The 25,302-nt window shown below is 44.6% G+C and overlaps 1 protein-coding gene across 2 annotated transcripts in view; it reads right to left on the reverse strand.

Annotated features, from left to right (window-relative positions):
• DOCK1 (dedicator of cytokinesis 1) overlaps positions 1-25,302 on the reverse strand; it is a 495,164-nt gene that overhangs the window by 302,859 nt on the left and 167,003 nt on the right. For both annotated transcript variants that reach the window (XM_080823568.1, XM_080823569.1), the window contains exons 24-27: positions 23,722-23,792; positions 19,902-20,008; positions 2,282-2,409; positions 492-587 (exon numbers count right to left, since the gene is read on the reverse strand). In XM_080823568.1, the coding sequence (XP_080679694.1) occupies positions 492-587; positions 2,282-2,409; positions 19,902-20,008; positions 23,722-23,792 (402 nt within the window). The remainder of the gene's footprint in view (positions 1-491; positions 588-2,281; positions 2,410-19,901; positions 20,009-23,721; positions 23,793-25,302) is intronic.

The following is a 25,302-nucleotide window of genomic DNA, read 5'->3' on the forward strand; positions in this document are numbered from 1 at the left end:
ACTCAGTTTTCTTCATTGTATGCCACAGTGATCTGTTGAAAAGAAGCATCTACAATATCTGAGAGCAGACAATAAAATAGCTGGTTTGGAGCACCTCAATTACTTTTTAAGGTCCTTCATAAAATTTTATTAATGGCACCTTAAATGTACATACGTAGAAAGAAACAGCCAGAAGAATAAAGACTTAAAGAAAATACCTATCCTTCGCTAGAAATAAATTACAAGTAAACTAGAATCAAATATTTCTGTCTCCAAAATGTTAGTTTGCTGACCCCTCAACTCTGACAATTGGTTCCAGAACCATGGAAAATCAGCCTATTTTATAGACCAGACTGTAAATAAATGTATGTCAGCTGCTTGCTACAATGCAGTAAAATAAACTCACTGTCAAAAGGCAGCTGTAAGAGGGTCAGGTGGATGACAGTGATATGCCTGAGAAAGACGGCCTCGGCCACCACTGCACACCCAAGCACACGTCACTGAGCACTTACAATGAGTTCAGAATCCCGTCCCATGGAAATGACGGTTCGGTTCACTGTCCGGAGAAGCTTTTCCATGATTATCTGGACATGCCTCTGAGTTGGCCCCTAGAGGAAGACACACCAGTAAAAACCAACACCTAAGACAATCATTAGCATGCAAGCCCTGGTGATTGTCACTGAATCCATTTATCCTGGAAAAAGTAAATCAATTATAATCCTTAACAAGATGAAGAATGTCCCTTGTCAAAGGCAAAAGCCTTCACAAAGAAAACACAAGGCGTCTTATTAATTACAGACCATTAATGGTGATTTGTTATATAATCATAGTAATTTAATTTAAGCAAACCTTAAAAATAAAACCAACCTGTGTAAACAATACAATGTTTATGATCCCTGATTAGCCCACCAATTAGTTTTCTAGAGACACTTTTCCATCTGCAAATGGGAAGCAAGACTGAACAACCTGGGGAACGACCGCTTGGAACACAGCAACTGTATTCTAGCACACTATCTAAGACTCAGACGCCACCGACTTTTTTCCATCAGTAAGAATTTGCCCTGTATTTTGTATGGGACAGGATTCTTGATTCTTCATCTTGAACTTGGAACTTGTTTACGTATGTCCTCCAGGTGCTCACACACAAGGCCAGGGCGGTACCACCTCCACGACGAGGATGGGCCACACAGCTCCTGTATTCCCAACCTTCTCCCCTTGAAGAAAAGGGCAGGCCCTGGAATGGGGCCACCGGAAGCTGGCTGTTGGACGGAGGTGTCTACAACCTTGCAAAGCAGCTCCCTGGAAGAGCTGCGGGGCCACCGTCGCTATGAAGTGATGTAATCTCACCTCTTCCTTCAACAGCACTAACCAGGCTCTGGAGTATGAGCCCATGCAGGAAGGAAGTGGGCAGGACAGGGAAGGTATACAGAGGTCATGTGGGGGAGAGCAAAGATTAAGCCCTGCTGACCTTAAAAACCTGGCCCATCTGTCTCCTGCTGGAGGCACAGATGGATGGACAAGGACCTATATGCCTTTCCAAACATACCCAGAGACTCAGTGAGTTCATGAGTGTGTGCACGGGTGCACAGATGTGTATGGTGGAGGGGCCAGGGGGTATGCTGGGGATGGGAAGCCATAGGGTCCAATTTTCCACATGCACCTGCACCAACTTCTGATTAAGAAAAAAGCTCAGGGAACTAAGCATATAATTTACAAATACAAAAAGAAACACCATTTAAAAAGAAAAAAAGTGCTATCTAAAAAAGCACAGGAGGAAATTACTTGTTAGGAGAGGAATGTGGGAACAGAGGCAGAGAGCCATTCTCAAAACTCTCAGAAGCATCAATGACTTAAAAAACAAAAACAAAAAACAAAACAAAACAAAAAAACCCCAAATCTCAGTGCATGCATTATTCTAAACTAAGAAATGGCAAAAAGAATATAGATAACTAGCCTCCATTTGTTTATTTCTAATTTTTAATATCAAAGCCATTTTCTGACATTAAAGATCAAAACATGTCTTGGGGAGGCATTCACCCAAGAAGTCACGGGAAAAACTTGATAGATTTTTAACTTGGAAGAATACACATTTTCATGTTAGTATCACACTTTATACATAAATACACACCATTAAAAGATACCACTCAATGGAGAGAAAGGCTAACCCTTAAAAGTAAGGTCATTCCTTCTGAAATAAATTCAAAGCACCTTTGTGCAGCGAGGCGGGGGCTCACGTTGATGCTAAGGGACCCCTCCTGCCGGGTCCCCGGAGGGAGCCTGGGCAAACGCAGCCATTACTCACCACGTCCTTCCTGTACAGAACCTCCAGGATGGTGCTGAGCAGCTGGCAACAGGCCTCCAGGTCTTCCTGTCTCTCCAGATGGTACTTGAGCTGATCCGTCATCATGGGAAGCAGGATCTCTCTGCAGTCTGCAGGGGACACAGGGCTGCCAGTCAGCAGGAGACCCACCAAGACACAACTCTATTTGCTAGAAGCTAGTTTTTCTAGCATGTTACATTGTTTCCAAGCACGTTACATTTACTTTCTTCCAAATGTGAAACTGACATCTGGAGGGGGTCAGATGGCTGGAGGGGAGGAAATCACTTATCTTCCTCTGTAAATACTTTACACACAAGCCGGTGTGCACACATCTATGTGCGGGTCCTTGTAATTATACAAGAATAATCCACAAACATATATAAACACATTGACACACGCATCCCCTAGAGTTCAGAGAGATAAACACAAAAGCACCTGTTGGAGTTCTGACTAGTTTTCTGTGCTGAGCTATAAATTCACTGATTTACAACTTTAAAAGAAATACTAGGTGCAACAAACATTATTTGAATGGCAGCTACTCTTGTTTTTTTCCCAAGAGGACCAAAGCGTGATTTCCTTCTGCTCCCATATGCCTCCTAAAATACAGGTTTCTGAGCTCAGCGGGGTCATAACCTGATCTTTGCTCACTCAGGGACAGCTTTCTGCTAGGGTCCCACCTACAGACAGTTTGCAGAGGGCTGAGGACTCAGATTCTGAAGAGGCTGGCGGAGTTAAAGTTCTCCCTTCCGAACAAAGCCATCTCGAGCAGCTCACATTAGCTGTCTGAGTCTGACATGGACACACAGCACGAGCTAGTCACACGCTTGGAATACAATGTACTCCTACAAGATTAAGTGCGAAGGCCCGGGCCTAGTTAGATGCTTAGGACAAGGGACTGGCTCTTATGACATGAGAGATACAGGTGAGGAGCCACAGGCTCTCTCTGGCTTCCAGACTCCTGTGCTAACGTGCAGGCACGTGAAAGAAGGAGCCCTGGGGGGCAAGCACTGAGTGTGGAGATGAGAGTCAAGGAGGCCTCCTTCCGAGGGGCAGTACCCTCACCTGCTGGCAAGAGGAATATTAATTTCTCACATGGGGCAGGCAACCGAAGAATGGGAAACCTGTACACAAAGTCAGGGAGGCAGGTGCTCAGAACACATTCTAAAGGAGGGGAGAAGAGGGACAGGATAAAAGGCCAGACAGGCAGGTGGAAACCAGCACGAACATGAAGGCAGAGGTGAAAGGAAGCTGAGAAATCGAACATGCTGATGGGGAAGAGATATGAGCAGATTTAAGGACTAGAGACCCTCTGGGAAGCACGAGAAGGACAATGAGGACAGGAGGCAGAGAAACCTGTTAGCTCCTGGGATCATCCAGGCAAGAAAAAGCAGAGCTCTGACCTCCTGTGTGGGGGTAAGTTTGAAAGAGGCTTTGAACAAGAGACAACTGAAGGCAGGCTGGACAGTGCTTGGTGATGGAAGGTGGCAGATAAAGGAGTGTCCAACCCAATGCCCAGCAACCTGGTCATACGTGTGTCATCCAAGAAGCCATGTGATGCCACCCAAGGAGAGGAAAGTGGGAAAACAAATCTATTTAAAAAAGAGAAGGGTTCAGTTTGTACAAGTTGAGTTTGAGTTGCCTGTTGGACACCCAGGTTGCCTCTACAAGGCAAATGGAGACAGGGTTCTACATGTTATTTCTGGCTTAGAAATGAAGAATCATCAGCTTCTAGGCAGTAATGAAATCCTAGAAGACTATCAAAGGGAATATGAAGAATGAGCAGGAAACCGTGACCAGCACCAGGAAGTACTAGAACAGGAGAAGCGCAGGACACGAAGGAGAAAAGGGCTGGGATGTGGAGGAGCCAGAGACAAGTGACGTCCCCAAAAAGGAGGAGAGTGGTCAACGTGGCCAAATACAGCAGCAAGAACAGGCGCATGTTCCAGAACAGGATGTGGCGGTTAGAGGCCCATGGGCCCCCTGAGGCAGCTTCCAGCAGTGGCTGAACGGGAACGAAAAATGGGAATAAGGGGGGGGGGGGGGCACCTGGGTGGCTCAGTCGTTAAGCATCTGCCTTCAGCTCAGGTCATGATCTCAGGGTCCTGGGATTGAGCACCGCATCGGTCTCCCTGCTCAGCGGGGAGCCTGTTTGTCCCTCTCCCTCTCCCCCTCCCCCTGCTTGTGTTCCCTCTCTCGCTGTCTCTCTGTCAAATAAATAAAATCTTTATTTTTAAAAAAATGAGAATAAGGGATAAAGACACAGCTCCCAGGAGAACAGCTGTGTAATGAAGGGACACTGGGATGTAGTAAGGACCAAGGAACATCCAGGTTCTCATTTGTTTTTTAGATAGAAGCAGAGAAAAAAATGTTAGGAAAATGAAAGAACAATAAGGAAACAAACACAAGGAGATTAAAGACAAAATGTAATTACTAATTGTCTCTTCCAGTTGGGAAATCCCATTTAAATCCAGTATCATCCTCCCTCCAACATGAGCAAGTATCTTCTTACCACGCAAGCTCTGCTGGTGAAACCAGCCCAGCCACCGCTGTTCCCTTTAAAATGCAGAGCACGAGACAGAAGATGGCAGAGCTCTGAAACATTAGATATACTTAGCTTGTTTTTAGGATTTTACATTTTAGGGCTTACATTAACGACACATAAAAACATGTTTTACACTATTGTTTTCTGAGGTTTTTTTAGTAAGAAAACATGGAGCCTGCAACACTGAAATGGTTCTTGCAAGTATGTGAGACCCACTTAGTGAGAAGACTTCCACAAGCACTACACGGTAATGCAGGCCCAAGGGTGTAGGTGCGAGCCACAAGGAGGAAGACAGAGCACACACCCTTCTGTCCCACAGACTTCAGGGAACCGCATGTGGGAAGCTCAGGCTAAGGTTTTTCCAAATCCCATGCTAAGTCCCCTGAAAAGGACGAATAGCAGCTCCATATTTCCAGAAAGAGTATCGTCCAATGATTATACGATTTCACTTGTTGACAGAGTAGTCAATACTTCATGCACGAGGGGCTGACGTGCTCTGTGTCTTCTGGACAGAGCCCCGGTTCACCCTGCTGGCTGTAACGTCGGGAAACACCAGAGGCCAGGGAGTGGGACAAGGAGAACGTGGAGAGACGCTATCCTCTGTGTTCACCGACATCAGGGGCCCTCACAAGATTCCCTTACATTCTCAGCCAACCCTCCCTGTGATGCCAATGGGGAAGTCAGACTCCCAGGGAGAGCATCTCCCCGAATACCACAGCCCTGTAAACTCACGAGGGAAGTGCTCCAAAGAGCCAAGGCCTACAGTCAGTGCAGGAGCGTGAACAGGTGTCAGAGAGCGGCCGGAGACCAAGCCAGTCCAAAGGAAATGCTGCAAGAAAATGACCCATGGCAGTGAAGCCAGCCTGAAAATGCATCAGTTCCAAATGCTAACCCACCGAACACATGAATCGCATAAGCACCCCAAGCTCAGTCTTTCCTACAGAATCTCAACGCTCATAAATGACATCTGCCCTCAGAAGCTCTTGACACGCTGACCTGGACCACAAGACCACATCCAGTGTAACGACTATGTACCAACCTCCTCGAACCCAGCAGGTTGGGAAGGTTTCCTGGCAAACCCGTCTGGGTCCAGCCCTGCTTGCATCCATCCTCATGGCCCTTGGCAAGACATCTCTAAGATGACGGTCTTCATTCTCTTTTGCCAAAACACATCACCTAGCTTGACCACCCCCACCAGGGGGCCAAGCTCCTTGGTCGCCCCTGTCCACTGGTTCATCCCTACCACTGCCCCCATCTTGGAGGCAAGTCAGATTTCCAAGACATCTCAGAGGGAGAAGTTGGAGCCACAAAGCCCTGGACCCTCACAACATGATAAAGGAGAACAAATGACTGGCAGCTGGGCCAAACAAGCATAGGAGGAACCCAACGGAGGTGGAAGGCCAGTCCAGGTTGGGAGGAGGACTGTGTCCGTGAGTGGTGTCAGAAAACCAGAGGAGCGCAGTTCTGGACTCAGAGATGGCAGCGATGTCCCTGTAGGCACCGAGGCCGAGATGCCCTGGCCGAAATCCATCTCCTACCAACCATTTATCTGTCATGCTGGACCAGCAGTTGTTGACATCCCCGTTCTCAGAGGTAATTGAGTGTGTTAGTGTCATTTGTCAGAATTACTCCAGGGTGAAGAAGTGACGGCTGCCCCATTCATCCTCGGCAGGAGATGCTGTCAGCCGTCTTCCGCTACCCGGTGGGAACACCCACCTTCTCCCCAAGCCAGGGGTCTGCAAGGGAGCTGCACCTGTTCATTATCCACTTCGCTTGATGAGAAATGACAAAACTTTTTAGAAACTTTGCTGCCATTTTGTCACATGGAAAGACGTTTCGTTTTCTTAGTCCCCTGAGAACATGAAAATCATGCTCCCAAGGGACCCAGAACCACAAGATAGATGCTTCCAGTAGCCACGGGAGAATGTAGCTCATCTGTCCTTTGTCACCCTCCTCACCCGCAGCTGGTCTCGGGAAAGTGGGAAAAGGGGAGCAGCAACCTTCCCTGGAAGGATGAGAGGAGTCGATGTCGGCAGGACTTCATGAAAGCAGCCTGACAGCCCAGTGTCAAGGATCACCATCTCCCAGCCCCAGAGTGGAGCTCTGGAGACGGGCAGCCAAGGTGTGCAGGCTTTCCTCAAAGACCACGCTGACCTCACCAGACATCTCATGCAGGTCTCTGAGGAAAGAGGGTCACAGGGTAGCAGCACACCTCAGAAATACATGCCAGGCCCACAGGAAGAAAGGCAATGCCCCAGAGACCTGGAGAGGCCAAGGGGACCAAAGCTGGAGACTGACCAATCAGCACATCTTGTTGGTGACCCATGATCTGCAGGACCCAGCATAACTGGGGCAGGAGGGCCCCAGGAACCTGGTGTGGGGACCACCGTAAATGGCCACCAGTTCTACAATCCTTGCTGGGATGCAGTCTTAATGAGAGCAGAGGTCTTGTTCTCACCCAAATGGACTGGCCCCTACACGTACACTAAGACCTGATTGTGTGTGTGTGTGCTCCCTCTTAGCAGGACAGCTGTCACACATGTCCCTCGTTCTTGGTCTGTAAACCACAAGGATTCAGGTCCTGATTGGTGGGAAGGAGGGACCTGCGGTCAGAGCCACCCTGTCCAGTCCTCGAAAGATATCAGAGGGAAGATGGCACCATAACAAGATCTCTCCCCCATTTCCAGTGACCCGGTTTCACAGGATGGTGTCCAAGGCAGTCAGGACGGGAGTGTGCAAGTACACGTGCACATGAGGACACACGTGTGAGAGCTGGTGTGGGCAACCTGCCATTCAAGGTGATCTCATCAGATCAAGTGAGAAGTGTGCGGCAAAAAGCCGGTCTGCCTCCCAGCTTCTCAGCTGTCCCCGACAGGGCCCAAGGGACAGAGGATCCCCAAGCTCATCTATCAAAGGCGTCTCTTACTCCACATTTCAGTGACTTCCAGCTTCTTCCAGAAGTGGTGGTTACAAGGTCTAAGTGACTCACAAATCTCACCATCAGGTCAAGACAAAAAATGCAGAGCACAAAGGAAAGTACACCACACACACTCAACACAAACACACACACATACATCTACCACACACACTCCTACCACACACCACACCACATACACTTCCTTCTACCACAAACACACAAATAAACCACACAGTCATATAACACATATACATACCACACACACACCACATTCACTCACACCACACCACATATATACACCACACACTCACACCACTCACTACACACACACCACACATACTCACAGACTACATGCACACACAACAAACACACGTTCATGCATGCAATGAAAAATTTTAAAGCATCAGATGCAGTCTCTCACAGCCAAGAAAGAAGAATCTCCTGTCATATTCTGAACGTCCCAACTCGGTGTCCTAAATACCCTTCCCCATGAACAGAGTGACATTTCTCAACCATGATTGATGCCAACAGTCCAATTAGGTTCAAGACAGATGGCCTGGGAAACTGACAATCCTCCTCAAAAGCAAACAAACCAACCTTTGAATTTTAACAGAGAATACATTTTAATAAACTGCCTACACATAACCATTGGAAAATAGCTACACTAAATATTTGACTAGAAGCCTAGGAACCTGGGTCACTCTTCAATTTTGGGAAAGCCTTTACTCTCATTAACATTCAGTTTACCCACACACATTAGGAAATGAAAAACACACCCTGCTTACTCTTTGCTTTGGATCTTGGGCAAGTTTCCTCTACTCTCAAAGCCTTAATTTTTTAATCTGCAAAATGGGGCTGCGTACATTATCTCTGAGGTTCGCTGTGACAATCAGATGCTATATTGTGTGCATTTGGCAAATAGGAGCGTTCAATAAATGAGAGCTGCCAATAAAAATAACAAAATAGTATCATCACGCAAAGTCAGCCTTTTCAACAAAAAGTACACAAAGGCGAATGCCTCAGAGCTACACGACCCAACACGGTGGCCAGTGCACACTTGAAATACAGCTGGTGCCAAGAAGGAATGAAATTCAAATTTAGTTAATTTTTAAGTAATTGAAACGTAAATGTAAAAAATGATACTTGCTTATCGGAAATATTAGTATGGAAGACTGGAACAACTTCAGGATGGGAATTTACTTTTCAGTAGTAAATTCTATGAAATGTTCAAAACACAGATTAAGTATCTGTGATGAAAATTAAGCATCCAAACTGAAATGTGAATTGGTGTCAAAAACACACTGGATTTCAGAGACGCAGTATGGAAAAAAATGAATGGAAACCAGGCCATTAGTAATATTTAGATCAAAGTCATGTTGAGATGATATTTTAGATAAATCATTAAAATTAATTTCAGTGATTGCTTTGTATTTTTTTTTTTTACTATAGCCTCTAGAAAATTATAAATTGCATATGTGGCTCACACTGTATTTGTCTTGGACAGCCTGGTCTCCAAGTATGTTAGGAAGCAGATGTTAAAGACCTCCTGTGTGATTTCTCATTTTAATGAACTCGTGTTCATCACTGGAAGGAGAATGAAGGCTACCGCAGATCTCTCCTATCAGATCTCTCTTCACATGGATGTGACCACAGGGTTTGGGAGTGCCCGACAGTCTGAGTTAGGCAGAGATCGAAGCCCCAGGGAAGCCAGAACTAGCTAACACAGTTCTCCTGATTTTCCCCGCCAGACAAGGGAAATGCAGGAACCCCGGTGGACCCAGACTCCACACAAATCAGCTGTGGGGATCAGAGGTCCCAGCCACCCTTCCAGAACCCCTTCTCCCAGTGTGATCCACTATGATTACAGACAGCAATAATTCAACATCTGTTCATCCTCAGCTGTGCGGGCTGAAGCCATGATGATTAATGCTCTGGTAATGGGCACAAAGTAAAAAATATTAATCTTTATAAAAGGTATTCAACAGGCATCATCAGCTTATAAATGTCCAAGTAGAATATCCGTCTATAACCCCATTACGGCTCTACATTAAAGCAAGATGCAAATACGAGAATGAATTTGTCCATTTAAAACATTCATTTTATGAACACTGAGTAATGCGCTGCTTAATTTTTAGTTTGGTCGCATTAAACAAATGATCCATAAAGTGCATTTAATAACCTTGAGCCTGTTACATTGAACTGAGATCCAGATTAACACTTTTAATGAGAATTAAACAGTAGGAGCTATATAAATGGGGGATGCTTGTTACTCATTTGTTATAGACACTCATCTTATTTTTCAACTACCTAAGAACTCTGTACTCACATGATTCAATTTATTCAAATCATTTTCTCCCTCAAGTCCTCAAACAACAGAAATGTAGGAAATGGAGTCAGCAATGGAAGGGATCACAGGAGCCATCTACTTATGTCCAGATTGACAGATGGGGGTGCCAGGCGCCAGAGAGAAGGGACGTGTGGGGATTATGCCACTAAGCAGCTGACCCAGAATTAGGTGCCTGATTCTGAAGCCATAGCTCCTTAGATTAAATGACACACACATGTAACCACATGTGGTTCTGGCTTCTTTACAAGTCAGATGCAGATTACATTTTTCCAAGTATCATCTTAATGTAACAAGTCATAATCATCAGTAGTACCAGGAGAATCAATGCAAATTGAGGAACCCTAGGTAAATCGTTTTTCCTTTTTGGATTTCCTCTTTCATTGTTCCTCTTTGTCTGTGAAATGAAGTAAATACAACTGTCCTGCACCAGTTTCTACTCCTATCATCTGGTTAACACCTTCATAAACAGTTTGGTCAGAAGCTCCTTGGTGCCACTCAGCTGAGTGCTGAAATTATCAGAAATAAGAGAACCTGCATGTCAGCTTTGAGGTACCCAATGTCATGGAATTTTAATTGAGAGGATGACATTAAAATTAAAAGAATCCAATGGATGCCTGGGTGGCACAGTCGACTGAGCGTCCGACTCTTGGCGTCCGCTCCGATCATGATCTCAGGACCGTGAGATCGAGCCCCATGTCGGGCTCCAAGCTCATGGAGTCTGCTTGAGATTCTCTTCTACCTCTCCCTATGCTGCTCATGTTCTCTCTCTCTCTCTCTGTCTCTCTCACTCAAATAAATAAAATCTTCAAAACACAAGACATTAAAAGAATCTTGGAAATTGGAAGGAGAATGTGGTAGCATACAGACTGTATAGCAATGGGAAAAAAAGCTGATCAAAGGTATCTTCTGGATGAAACCACTGGACCTAGCACAATACATATCGTCTTTTTAGAAGAAAGAACGGGGAAGGAGATATTTCTTATCTGTTCAGTTTTGAGAAGTTTAATAATAGGAATTAGACATTCATTAGTATTATAGTAATAAATAATTTTTCAGAAGAAAGAAATGAACGAACAACCAATGGAGAAAAATCAGTAATGAGTCCCATTTACAAGGAGATGAAAAGACTAGATGAAAAAATTAGAAACAGTCAGGTAAAGTCCTGGGGAATATTACGTGGGACGTGGCAGTCAGGCCAGGAAACTAGTCGCTAGGTGGATGGAGGTGCATTAAAGAGGTGGCTTAGTAAGTTCAGAAGAAATTCTACAGGTATGCCAGTCCTTGGGCAGAATCTCACCAAGTGCAGGATGAGAAAACAAAGAGACAATGTGCAGGCCTGAGGTGTGGTATGCATTCTTTTAACCAGGAAAGTGAGGGAAGATAGGAACCTAAGTCTTGGCCACTGTACTCCAGCACACACACAGCGTTTTGTTACTATGCACGTTTGTTCAGCCCCCTTGATATAACTGCCATCTGTCACTCAATATATTCCTACAAACTCTATAGCTCATTCTAGTCTTGCTTGTTTAAACATGTACAGGGCCATACTGAAATCTGAGGAGTGCTGCTTCAAGGACAAGTATCTCTGTCAAACTTCTATCTTATTCACTCTATGGAAAAGACTAGAGATGCTTAGCGTCATAGCCACATTTGTTGCAACTAAGTGGAGTTTCTGAGCTTTGTACTGATTAAGATTTTCATAAATGTTTTCTCACGGTGATAGATTCTTTGTAAATACACTGGCTTCCAAGACTGAGTTGACCAGCTAAGATAAAAACAAAAAACCCACAAACAACAACAACAACAATAACGACAACAAGCCTACAAACTGCTGTTTGCCCTGACAATGAAATGTATACATTAAAAACAGTGTCAAAACCCTACAGTCCAGTCCACTCCATCTTGAGAGATGGTCTGTGCACTCAGAAAAGGATTTATACAACAGAAAAAGAATGGGGTCTTCAAGGAGAACCTGGGAGAAAGCAGACTGACCTGGGGCTCCTCCAACTGTCCCAGGCAAGGTACTGTAGATAACACATCATGTAGGTACAGAGCTAATCTCATACGGCTTGGAAGGAATCATGAACTGGGGCGACACACAGACTTGCTGTCCTTATCCCCTGTGTGAGCATGAACAGATACAGGAGGAGAGAGGTAAGCTCTTCTAAGGCTGCTCTTCTTGCACCCAACATCAAGCAACAGGGATAGGAGGTCACCCAGAGGTGGGTACAGAACAAGGGGTTAACAGGCTATAATAAAGGTGGACCAACCACATGCTGAGGAACTACCAATCTGATCACAGATAAGAGTCCCCCCACCCGACACACACACACAAAGGAAAAAAGTATGAAAACTCCATAAACACTACACTGCATTTTTGCTTATTTATTTTTGCATAGTTTGTTTACATTTATTTATGTGTTTGTTTATCCACTATTTCTATTTTACCTTCCATATGGCACTGGAAGTGAATTCAGTATTCGGAATGTATTACTCATACAGTAAATGTGAAACAGTTTAAGAACAGAGTGGGTGATGGGTTTTTAAGAAGACAACTCCTTAATCAGCACCAGAGTGGTGGACAGCTCCCTGCCTGGGATTCTGCTTACAAATTAGTAGGACCTGTTGCTTAACTCCTGGGCCCTTATCTGTAAATTAAGAGAATTACTCTTTTCCAATTATACATTTTTAAGCTGATGGCTCTGAAGCCTCTCAAAGGAATCAACTTGCTAACCAACGGTCCTGAGCACATGCTAGGTGCTCAACAAATTATAATGGAATAGAAATAGATATAATTAAGAAACTGAAATTGAGTTCACCCTCCTAGACTCAATAAGCCCCTTCTAAAAGGCTGCACTGTTTTAAAAGACAGTCTTTTCAAACGCTCATATAATGAATGATATAGAGTGATATATACAATGAGGTATGAAAAAGGCACAGTACCTTACAGATAAAGATTAAAATTGTCTCAAAAACAGAAGAGGAAAAAATGATTTCACATTCCACCATTATTTCAAGAACCGGTCTTTGGGGTTCAAAGTAAGTAACATTCCTTAGAAGTCATCAGCACGACTACCTAATTAAAGTATCCGGGAATGCTAGACGGATGGTACATTATGTGACTGTGTCACACGAAGGCCCCAAACCTCAATTTTTCTTTCTGTACGATATCCCTCAAGTTAACAAAATTACTGTACAGTAGCTCTGGGTTTAAGATCCCTTCAAAAAGGAGAAATAGCTCTCCATTTTCCACAGTGGAGAAGCTCAAGAGATTTTTATTTTGATCTGTTTATGAATCGAAGCATTAAGAAGGTATATTGTATTATAAATCTGTATTAAATATATAGCTATTCTTTCTGCAATTTAAAGCAAAAGAAGTTGACCGAGTGATTTTAAGAAATATAAATTATATTTATATATTTTATATATATTTATAAATAAATATATTTGATGTAAATATATTTATAATATTATATATTAATCACAACAAAAGTAGTCTGGAAATCTGACTTCAATATTTCCTAATAGCTAGTCTCATTGGTATCTGAGCCTTTGCCCTCAGATTTCAAAGGGCTGCTGTAACTAATGTTTCTACCATTAAAAAGGAGAGTTTCACTATGCTTGATAACTGGAAGAATCATTCACCTTGAAAATAAGAATGAGGAAAATAATTCAAGCTCTCTAGGCCTACATCTTGAAGAAGCTCTGTATTGTTAAAAAAATGGAACACAAATGAAGTTTTATGAGGCTGACGAACACTGTCTAAAAGGAGCTTGTTTGCTATATTGAAAGAAAGAGCCATGGGAATGGCCAGGAAATGAGGGAATGGCACACATCCCATTCCTACTCACCGCTAGATTCCAACCATCAGGGCAAAAAAAAAACCCAAAAATGAAAAACAAACAAAGAGGTGCCGATGAATAGTGAGCTTAGAACAACGTAATCCACCAAGAGTATTAAACTACTGTCAAGACTATAAAAGGGATTATCTTGCCACCAAGTCTTCAATCTTCACTCTTCAAATCTTATACCACCTTCCAAAACCAAAAAAATTTAAGACACAACGGTAAGAACATAGTAAGCTCTAAAGAAAATCTGTCAGTTGGTTTGGTCATTTTCAATATGGGAATATGGAAAGGTCAGTTCCTGAAAGACAAAGAAATGATACAGTGTTAACTGGAATGAGCTTTCCCAAATGTCTCCGGTTCAGACCCATGGTGAAAAGAGCCCATGTGGGTGAAAACGTGTGTTCCAGAGGCTCTCTCATCTTAACTCAACGAGATCTTCCAAGTATGTCCAATGCTCTTGACTAATGTGAAAGTTAATGCTTTTTCAGGTTGATTCCTTTTTACCCCAATTGCTGTAACACTAGCGTAAAACATTTTTTGTGGGCATAAATCCTAAATCTTGGTGTCCCAGTGTTTATTTTAATTTAATTACATTGAAACTTTTCATTTCTATAATAGGATTTAAGCTTTAATTTTCACAGCTTTTGTCAGATATGTGGGCAACAATATAATCACAGGGGAACAAAGCTACAAATGCACAAATTATGAAGCTCTGACCTTTCTGTCTCTTTGTATCTTGCTTTGAAAATCTGCTCACTCCCCACCACAGATGATATGCAAGAGGCATCTTTTTTGTGAAGCACATAATCTATTTAACCAGCTTTCAAGTAGTCAAGTCACATCCAGAGACAACGCTGGGAAGCCATTACCACCCATTCATTGGCTCTCGTGCACAGCTTGCTAAGGAGCCTGATGCCCTTGGCCTCCATGCGGGAGCAGGAGCAGGAACATCCAAGGGGGAGTGGAAACACCAGCCCAGGGACCAGTCCCTCTGCACATCCTCCCTTTCCTGAAACAAATCATTCACTCTTTGAATACCACCGTACTTGCAAAAAGCCATCCCAATGACAATCTGGGGTGGCTGGGATTTGCTTCAAAATAGCTAGGGGAAGAACACAGAGATTAAAAACAAGGCCAACCAGGACATGATACCTTTGGAAGCTCAGTGAGGAGTCCGTATGCATGTTATTACACTCCTCTTCCCATTTTTCTCTGATTAAAACTTTTGATCATTTTAACAAAATCTACCTTGAATCCAGAGGTAGAACTGAACTGTCCTCCTCCCCCAGCTCACATTTCCACAAACTGAGGAAGAACTAAATCAGGGGCAAAAAGATGACCTTGATTTTACAGAACTGCTCACAGAGGACCCTCCACAGCTCAAGTCCCTCACTGAGTCTCCGTTTTCCATCTCTCCTTCCTCCTCAAAGACAACTCCTTCCACCACCATGATCAATCCATTCAGCGCCAAGGGTAAGAGTGACAGCCAGCCTCCATGGGCAAACACACAACCTCTCCTTGCTCAATCAACTGAACCGCGTATGTACGCAGCCGATCCTACTTCCTTCTCTCTGCTGCACCCTGAGAGAAGAAGTGCTGGGCGTGGACATCCATGACTAATTTTGTTCATGCAGACATTGTGGCCATGTCTGATGCCAGGCACTGTCCTAGGAGCAGCGATCAAGCAGCAACAACGTGAACAAGAAGGCCATGCTCCGGGATCTCTCATTCGAGGGAGAGACCACAGATCATTAGCAAGCCAAAAGGAAAAACTACCCCACGATTTTACCCGGTAGGGAGTGGCAGGAGCAGGCCTGGGGCAGAGTGGCTGGGGGTGTTCTGAACCAGCTGACCAGAGCACCTCTCAGGGGACGTTCCCTGGAATGCTTTTCTTCATTTGATCCAGGTCTACTGACTTTTAGCTCCTATTTCCAAAATGTAGGATGTAGGCAACAAAAACAGGGCAGGTGAGGAAGCTGAAGCCAGGAGGGTAACTTGTCAAAGGTCACTGAGTGAGTGGGGACTAGAGGCAGGATTTGAACCCAGGCAGTGTGATTGTAAAGCCCAGGCACTCAGCCCCACTGTGTACGCCCTACCCTCATCACAGAGAGGCTTTTGGAAATGCAGAATTCTTCATTAACGAGGAAGTAAAATCATTTGTAGGAGAAATGATGCAAATAAGTCATTCCTTTTTTTTTTTTTTTTAAAACAAATCAAAGTTAAAGGAGAGGGCCACACGCTCAGAGTCAAAGCTGATGACGCTGACAGTCAACAGCGCGCTGCGGGCAGTCAAGTCTCTGGGGGCTGGCGTGCTGGCTTTTTGGGCAGACTATGTAGCGAACACCGCCGTGGCCACCGGGTCCACCCCAGCTGCAGAAAAACCTTCTTATACTTGGGAGAGATCTCTCTATTACGAGCTGTCCCTCCCCTGCACAGAAGTCAGGACATGTCCACCACCACTCTTGGGACAACTGTAAGGCAGGGTACGTCCCAGGTGTTGCAGAGAGCCCTGAAGCAACTCGCAGCCAACGGTGGGCGGGACAGCTCTGTGAAGAGCTCCCACTCCCCTTCCACCGGGTGGTGGCTGCAGAAGCAGCAGGAGTTGCAAGGCCCTGATCCAGAAGGAGCATGGCAGCTGGGACACCTGTGCATGGACAGTGACAGTGACAGCAGCTGTGGTGTCCACACCCACTGGGGCCAAACACCCCTCTCTGCCAAAACACACACCTCCTGCCCCAGCCTCGCGAGCTCTGCTGTGTTTCCGTATCCTTCAGAGACTGGGGAAGCCGCAGTCAGGAAAACAAGGCTGAAACCCCAGAGCACCTCAAGCCTCAGCCCCCTGGGACCCGTGCCTGGCAAAAGAAGGCCTCTCTGCTGAGAAGCAATTCCAGTGTCCGTATTCACGGCCGACCTTGCTGCACACAGATCAGCCTGTCACTCACACGGAAGGGAGACCCTTCAAACGACGGACTGTATTCGATATTGCGGGGAGGAGGAAAGCAATGTTTGAGAGCAAAGCAATTAAGTGAGTCCCTTCCATGAGTGAGGCAACCCACATGCTGGTGAGCAAAGACAGGGCCTGGAGCCCTCAGTGGGGAACCTGGAGGAGCCACACGGCCATGCACCCAGACCACGCCCCCAAGAAAATGTTTACTTCAGGCTAGCAGCGTCGGTGGCTTACGCAGCTAACTCTGGTTCTATCAAGTTCTAGAACTCTGGACACGTGAGACCGTAGGATGACTGGCTCCACTGGGATTAGGAAGAGTACACAGACCAGGACCATTGTTACAAATCAGCAAGAACTGGAACAAAGCAGGAAAATCAGGGCCATCATATCTCATCAGAAAATACTGTGGCTTCAACAATTTATACCAAACGTGGCAGGGAATATTTTGCAACAGTAATGACATCTTCGTGCGAACAAACCAACGGGAAGACTTCCACGGATTCGTCTTTCCTGACAAGGAGGGAAGACGGCTGCAGGCTACCTTGAAGGAGCAGAGAGCCTGCAGATGAGAAAAATCAGGGTTGTCTTCGTGATCACTTCCCAGAAAGATTCCTGACACTCAAAACCTGGGGGAAGGGGGGGGTGCCCTTTTCCACACTGGACATTGGACAATGTATTCTGAAACACTTCCAGACCGCCCGTGAGCATCTGGAAGTGAGTCTAGACTGCCAGTGCTGGCTTAAGACAAGGCTATTGACTGGGCAGCTGGGGGGCTGCTTCCAAGACACTGAGGCTTCTGGTGAACAGTGGCTCTTGGGCCGCACGATCAGTCTCGATTCACATTATATCACACGACCTCCTTTTCCATGTTGGGTGCAGCTTGCTATGAAAACTAAGTCCCTAACTTTGTACTTAAAAAGATTCCAAGTTAATAATTAACAGCATGCTGCAAAAACTTCCAAAAGAGGACTTGAGGCGGTCTTTGATAAAAGACTTAGAGAACAAGAGTGAAAACAGAAACGGGGCACAGTAAAGAAGAAGAAAAACACCATCACCAAATACCCAGGCTGACAAAATCACCAAAAATAAATAGGGAGAGCCCCTTCCAGCTTTCTACTAGCAAAAGAAATGAAGTTAAGTTTTAATACAGAAAAAGATTCCCTTGAAATACATTTTCTTAATTCACATATGATATATTATTAGCCCCAGGGAAACAGGTCTGTGAATCTTCAGGCTTACACACTTCACAGAATCCACCACAGCACATACCCTCACCAATGTCCATAACCCAGGCACCCTATCTCTACCCCCCACCCTCGAGAAACCCTCAGTTTGTTGAAATGTATTCTCTGAAGAAGTTCTATTTTAAATATTTTAACTGAACCATTTATGTTTTAAGTCCTTACTCAAAGACAGCTAAACGATTGTGGCACAAAGTTCGGCAACAGTAATTATGCAATACAGGGAAGAAGGTCTCCCGTATAGCAACAGTCAGTAAAAGTCAAGTACAAATAATCCACTGACAGTTGTTATTAATTGATTAACTGTTCATTCAGTGAAGTGGTTTAAGTCAGTGGTGGTAGTCAGCCGTATGTGTCTCTTGGGGTTGGATGGTTAGAAGGGACATCAATAACCTACCTAACAAAATCCAAACAGAAAACTTCCAGGGGATTTTACTTGTTTTGGTATAAAATATCATCAATATGGAAAGAAACAATGAAGAAGTCCCCACCCATCACCGCATCATCATGCCCTCTTGCACCCCATGTTTTTTCACCAAACTTTGGAAGACACCGGGAGAACGAATAATTCAAGACCCAGCCCTCCAACGAGACCCTGAAGTATGGACAATCCGGATTGTTAGGTAAAGAAGATTCATGTGCTTTGAATCCCAACCAAGGGCAATGGAGCGGACTTCCATTTATGCAAGTGAACAATGGGCTTGTGACCCAGAGAGAGAGGTTTGGAAGGGATACAGAAACCCAGTTATTTCTTGGTCTGCTGGCTTCTCTCAAAAAGAAACACAACCACTCAAATGAAGTCTTAACATCTTCTCTTAACAGAAACCTTAGCTGTACGTGTTAGACTCCAGGGCAGTGATAAAGTTCAATCAAGAAATCAGGCTAAAACCAGCAGGAGAGCACAGGGTCCAGGAGCCCAGACGGTACAAAGGACTAATGTGGACATAAACTGAGTTCTCTGTGCAGCCAGGAGCTCAGTAGGAAATCCCCAGCCAGGCTGCTCCGCCCTTGAAACACCATACATGGAGACAAAAGAAAACGAATCCAACAGCCAAATTTCTGGACACAAATAGAAGAGTAGAAACCCGTGCCTCTCAGTCAGAATGTCACTCAACGGTCCCCACATCTGCCTCTGCTAAATGAGAAAGGTTGTGGAATTATGCAAAGGTTTTAAGCTTTCAATAAAACTGCTTGACAAGTGTAAAATATTAATTCAATCTGTCCAAATAGAAAGAAAATGATTAATAAAAAGGGTAGGGAGATAACATGGGGAAATAGAAGGTGTTCCTTAGGATAAATGAGTTGAGGAATCATTAAAATTCTTATTACTTTGAGCAGGGCTTGAGGAAACCCTGTCAAAGAATGCAAAGTTCAGGAAGAGGCAGAACCATTATTTCTAAATTTAAAGAAAACTTGACATTTTTCTTTGCAATCATCTGAATGGAAGCAGGTGATTGCCTCTCCAGGATAGACAATCACACATCTTAAAGGCTACAATGTACGCTGATTATCTTAGGGCTTTGGTGTACACCTAAATTACCAACTACAAGGTTTTCCCCTTCATCTTTCCATGATCTATTACTCCACCATATGTCAATTACCATTCTCTTGTAGGGGCTAAATCTTCCTGTCTTGTAATGGAGCTGTTTTAATTGGCTACAACCTCCACTCCTGTTGGCATGGAGGAGAGAATTCAGAAGGGATAGGCCTATAGACAATGAATAACGTGACATCCTCGCGATACTCGGGGTTCCACTCACCGTGCTGTGTGAAGAGGTCACTGTGAATGATTTCAATCAAGCAATATAGCTTCTGAATGGTCAGCAAACCCATGGGAACATTTAGGATGAAATCAGTGAACATTTTGCTGTAATGAAAAACACAAGTGAAAAGAGTTTAGGGATATACAGCAAGATGATCTACTGTGTTCAAGACCAGACCAAGATGTAAGGTCATTAAATGGTGATTAAGTTCTACCAGAACATTGGAGATGGCCCATTATCCAAAATGGTCCAAAATCTCATCCAACAAAATGATACTTTAAATGTTATTTTTCACTTCATACCACTCAAACGGCTATAATCCAAACGAAAGACCACAACAAGTGTTGGCTAGCTAGGATATAAAGAAATTGAAACCCTCCTACCATGCTGGTGGGAATGTAAATTGGTGCAGCCACTTTGGGAAACTGCTGGATATTTCCTGAAAATGTTAAACCCAGTTACCATATGATCCAGCATTTCCACTCCCAGGTATATATACCCAAGAGAAACAAAAATACATCTCCCACACACAGTCTGGTACATGAATCCCAGGAACATTATTCTTCATATTCTGTGGGGGGAAGACCCAGATATCTGTCGCCTGAGCAGTCGATAAACAAGATATACCATTTCCATAAAATTCATCCATACCAAGGAATGAAGTTCTGAAGCACGCTAACAACACGGGTGAACCTTGAAAACATTATGCCAAAGAAGAGAAGCCAGACACAAAAGGCTACATATTATATAATTTCATTCATATAACATGCCTGGAAAAGGCAGACTATAGGTACAAAAAGAGCCAGGGGGGACAGAAAATGACAACTCAGAGCACCAGTATCTGATGGGATCAAACTGCCCACAATCAGACCATGATGACAGGCACACAGCTCATTTAATTACACACTCTACAACTGAGGAACTTTATATATGTGAATTATTCTCACTTGAGTGTTTTTTTCAACTTTACTTTTACAAACAGTCAATAAAACTATAAAGAAGTCTCAGAAGAACAGTTCTCATTGGCAACAAAGAAAAGCCTTTCACCAATCCTATCAGCAAGGCTCTGTAAAAGAGTAATTCAAAGTACCCACAAAGTTTGGGAAGACAGACACCAACATGCTTTAGCAAAAGGTTGCTTTGACCTTTAGAGGGCAACTGGATCATATTTATGACAAATCATTTGGGACACCTGGGTGGCTCAGTCAGTTAAGGGTCTGCCTTTGGCTTAGGTCATGATCTTAGGGTCCTGGGATTGAGCCCCACCTCTGGCTCCCTGCTCAGCGGGGAGTCTGCTTCTCCCTCTCCCTCTGCTCCTGCTCTCTCTCTCTCCAATCAATAAATAAAATATTTTTAAAAATCTTTTAAGAAAATACAAAAGAAAAAAAAAGAGAGAGAGAACATAAGACTTTGTAATCCCACATCACTGTTCAAGCTAATGATATAAGGGCAAGATCCTACAATTAAGCTACAATTAAGCTAGGATAAAAAGAATTTATCCTAGCACGCTGCATAAAAACCTAACACCCCTACGGCACGGAGGCCTGTTCGCTGTAATCCAAAAGCTGTGTTGGCCTGGAAGCAGGACCACTGAGCAGCTCAGTTCTCAGGGACAAGTTACTTAGCATAAAAGTGGGCTAATAACAGAACCAATGTCACACCGTTGTTGCAAAGATTAACTGAACAATACATAGAAAGTGCTTCGTGGGAACCTCTTATGTATGGAAAAAGCAAGTGATCGATATGAGTGCCTAGTAAATAAATGATGGGGCCAGTATCGGATCAAATACCGTGGAAGTTACTAAAAAGACTACTCCACAATGTAGGAAAATAAGAGGTCTTATGTGCAGAAGCTGATTATAAAATAAAGAATATGACTGTTGAATTTTTTAGGGGAATACATCTGTACACATGCATGTGTATACATGTGTACAAACCAGATACTTCTAGTTGTTTTTAGTCAGTGGAATTAAGTTTGATTTATTCTCCTCTGTGATCTCTTCTGTTTCATCAAAACATCAATCAATTTTCTAAAAAGGAAAAAATACGTACATGCTTAACAAGGACATTAAAAAAAAAATCAGTAGATAAGGTGGCTCGGTGAGTTAAGCAATCGACTCTTGGTTTCGGCTCAGGTCATGATCTCCTGGGTCGTGAGAGTGAGGTGTCAGGCTCTGCACCCAGTGGGGAGTCTGGGAGATTCTCTCCCTCTGTCCCTCCTCCCACTAGCCACATGCACACACTCTCTCTAACAAATAAAGTAATCTTTAAAAAAAAAAAAAGGAAGTTATTGAAGACAAGGTGTTGAAACAGCATACAGGCATGCCTAAAGGGACAAGGGGCCAAGAGCCGACTGCACTGGCCCTGAAGAAGGGGGTCTTCCTTGGCTCTCCAAGCACAGGCACCAGAACCCAGTGGGAACACTGACGCTACCCCACTAACCAGTCAGTCTGATCCCTGGGCCCCCTAAGGACAGGCCCAGAGTATGGCCCATCCAACCACAGCTTCCCCAACTTGCTCTGTTCTCTAAACCTGAAGCTCTCGATCAAGAACCTTCACCAGAAGCTCCTGGAAGGTTCATTAAAACCAACCGGCTGGGCCCCATCCCCCATTCCTAACTCAGAAGATCTGAGAAGGGGCCTGAGATTCAGCATTTTTTTAACAAGACCCCAGGGGCTACTGATGGCTTCTTAGCAGCCACAATGCAGGGGCGGGCCACTCCAAAGACCCAGGGCAGACTTGCTCCCGATGGGCCCATTCACATCTCCTTTTCTCATTTAGGGCATGCTAAGCCTTCCCCCGCATTGTCAGTGCCCGCGAATAGAAAATAATGTGTCCATGCAGAACACTAAATCCTCAGGCACATCAGAAACCTGGTGATTCATGGAGAAGAGCACCACCGCCCCCTCCCCCCAAAAGCTCCTCCTTCCCCTCCCGGGCATGAGCAACCTAGAGTGGACATAAGGAACAGGAGGGATGAGCATTTCTTACTCAGCTTAACCACTCAGGGGACACATGGACCTTTACTAATATTTAGATGGGCTTTCTGGCTGCTAAAAATGGTGCCATCCCCTGCAGGTAGTTTATGGTGTTAAATGCTAAATCAAAGCCAAAATCAAAAGCAGACAAGGGCTGTGCTTTACATGTCTGGGGTTAAACAGGCTGCATATCCCCGTGGCGCTCAACCATCTTGTGAAATACAAGGCCCCTACAGATTACACAAGTAGGAGTGGGCTCGCCAGCCAGGAGGGAAAAAAAGGTGCAAAAGGAAGGATTTGGTCCCCAGCCTCTGTCCTTGGTCTGAAAGCCCAACAACCAGCTTCCTTGGCGCTTGTTGTGGTTTCGTTAATATTATCTTAGGTGACAACTCCTGACTGTTCTACCTTAGGATTGCAGTCCATCAGCTGGGAGCACAGAAGAACAGCCATGCATGCTGGGGGGCAAGGGAGGGGAGTGAACAGTCAGTCTCCAGCGTCAGATATTTTAGGTGTTGAAAACAGAACAAAAACCCAACCACCACATAGCGAAATTCAATCCTGAAAGAATACAAAATGCCAAATTTGTAAGATCTACCCATTGGGCTACAAGCAACCCTCTAAAGAAAATACTGTGTTGATAGATGATGTCTTTTCCATATTAAGTCATAATTAGGGAAGTGTCAGAGACACCACAACCAGCATGAGTTTGTTCTAGAACAATCCAGGGCACTGATGTCTGCCAACATGAGACTGAGCCCGAGCCTCTCGTAACCTCCCTGGCATGGGAAGGAGGCAGACCACGGGATGTGGGAAGCCCACCCCCCGGGGTGCTTCCTTACCTGAGCTCTTTGGGATCGAACACCAATTTCACATCGTTGACAATAGTCGGCAAGTACTTCAACGCTGCCCCCTGCAAACCAAGAGCAAAGAATGCTGAGCCTCGTGCAGTCTGGCAAGTGTTAACACAAATCTGTAATTCCTAGAAAGCACCGCAGACATAGCTAGAAGAGAAAGATCACTTTTTAGATGAGACGATGGAATCACCAAACACAACAAAAACAGAGCAAAGAAAGAACCTCTGGGCCACAAACAATGGCGATTTGTTACGTGGTCACCTTGACACATAATGACTTAACAGAGGCCAACAGTTGGTGCCTGTTGACGGAATGCCTACACTGTGCTAAGCTTCCGTGTGATTTTCTCCTGAACCCTAATGAAGCGACGGTAGAGGAAGATCTGGGTCCCTCAAAAGAATTCTCTACTGTCCAAGTCACTGCAGTTCCCTTGTAGTCAACATCTAAGATGACTTCTTGTTCCACCCCAGCACTGGTTTCTGTACACCCGTGCATCCCCTCATTAGGAGTCTGCTTTTTCTTTAGTAACTTTCTCTCTTCTATTCCCATTTTCTATCTTCCAGAAAATCCACGATCTCAAAAAACAAGAGTGATGGTAATCATGACAGCTCCTAGTCCATGCTGGTGCTGCACCAGGACCTTTGTGCATTCTCTCTTTCATTCCATCAGACCTCTGGCGGGGAGCCTGCTGCTGGACAGCAGGGGGACTGCCGATGGAGATGATAAGTACTCTACCCCTGGTCACACCGCGAGCACTGAACAGGGACAGCATCAAAACTCAGTTCAGTGGGCAGCCTGAGTCCCACCCCTCAGCTACGCCCTGCTGGGAAAAGTTCGTGGATTTTTTTTAAACACGCCATGTTGGCAGACATCAGTGTTCTGACGATGCTGGGGCCCCCTCTATCTGTGACTCTACACAACTCCTTGTACCAGGCTGGGCTCCACCTCCCAGAATGACGTGGGGGAAATAACGCTCAAACCAAGAACATCCAAAGGTTGTATTAAAGTTCAAAATCAAGCTGAAAAGATTAACACTTTGAATGCTGGAAAATACTATACTTACTGCATATATAATTGTTAGCATTATTTTCTGAATGCAAAAAGGTAGTGTTTTAAAAAAAAAATCAAAATGGAGTCATCTGTGCTTAATTCCATGTCAGCAAACCAAGGCTTCATATACCTAAAGAAACTGCAGTTGCAGCCTCTCTCAGGAATATAAGATCAAACTACTCAATCTGGAGCGGCGCCTGCGTGGCCCAGTCGGTTAGGCAGCTGCCTTCATCTTAGGTCATGATCCCAGAGTCCTGGGATCCAGCTCTGTCTCCGGCTCAAAAGGGAACCTGCTTCTCCCTCACCCTCTGCCCCTCCCCATGCTGTGTGCACTCTCTCTCTCTCTGTCAAATAAATAAATAATATCATAATATCTTTTTTTTAAAAAACTAGTCAATCTGGAACTCCCTGGTCAGCACTACTGAGGTAATTCACCTGACAGCCCCTTCCATCCCTCTAAGAAAGAAGAGGCAGCCTGCTCTTTCCTTGTCCCCGCCCCCTTCTGCCTATAAAAGT

The sequence above is a fragment of the Martes martes genome (assembly GCF_963455335.1).
Source record: "Martes martes genome assembly, chromosome: 14".
In the NCBI taxonomy this organism is placed as follows: domain Eukaryota; kingdom Metazoa; phylum Chordata; class Mammalia; order Carnivora; family Mustelidae; genus Martes; species Martes martes.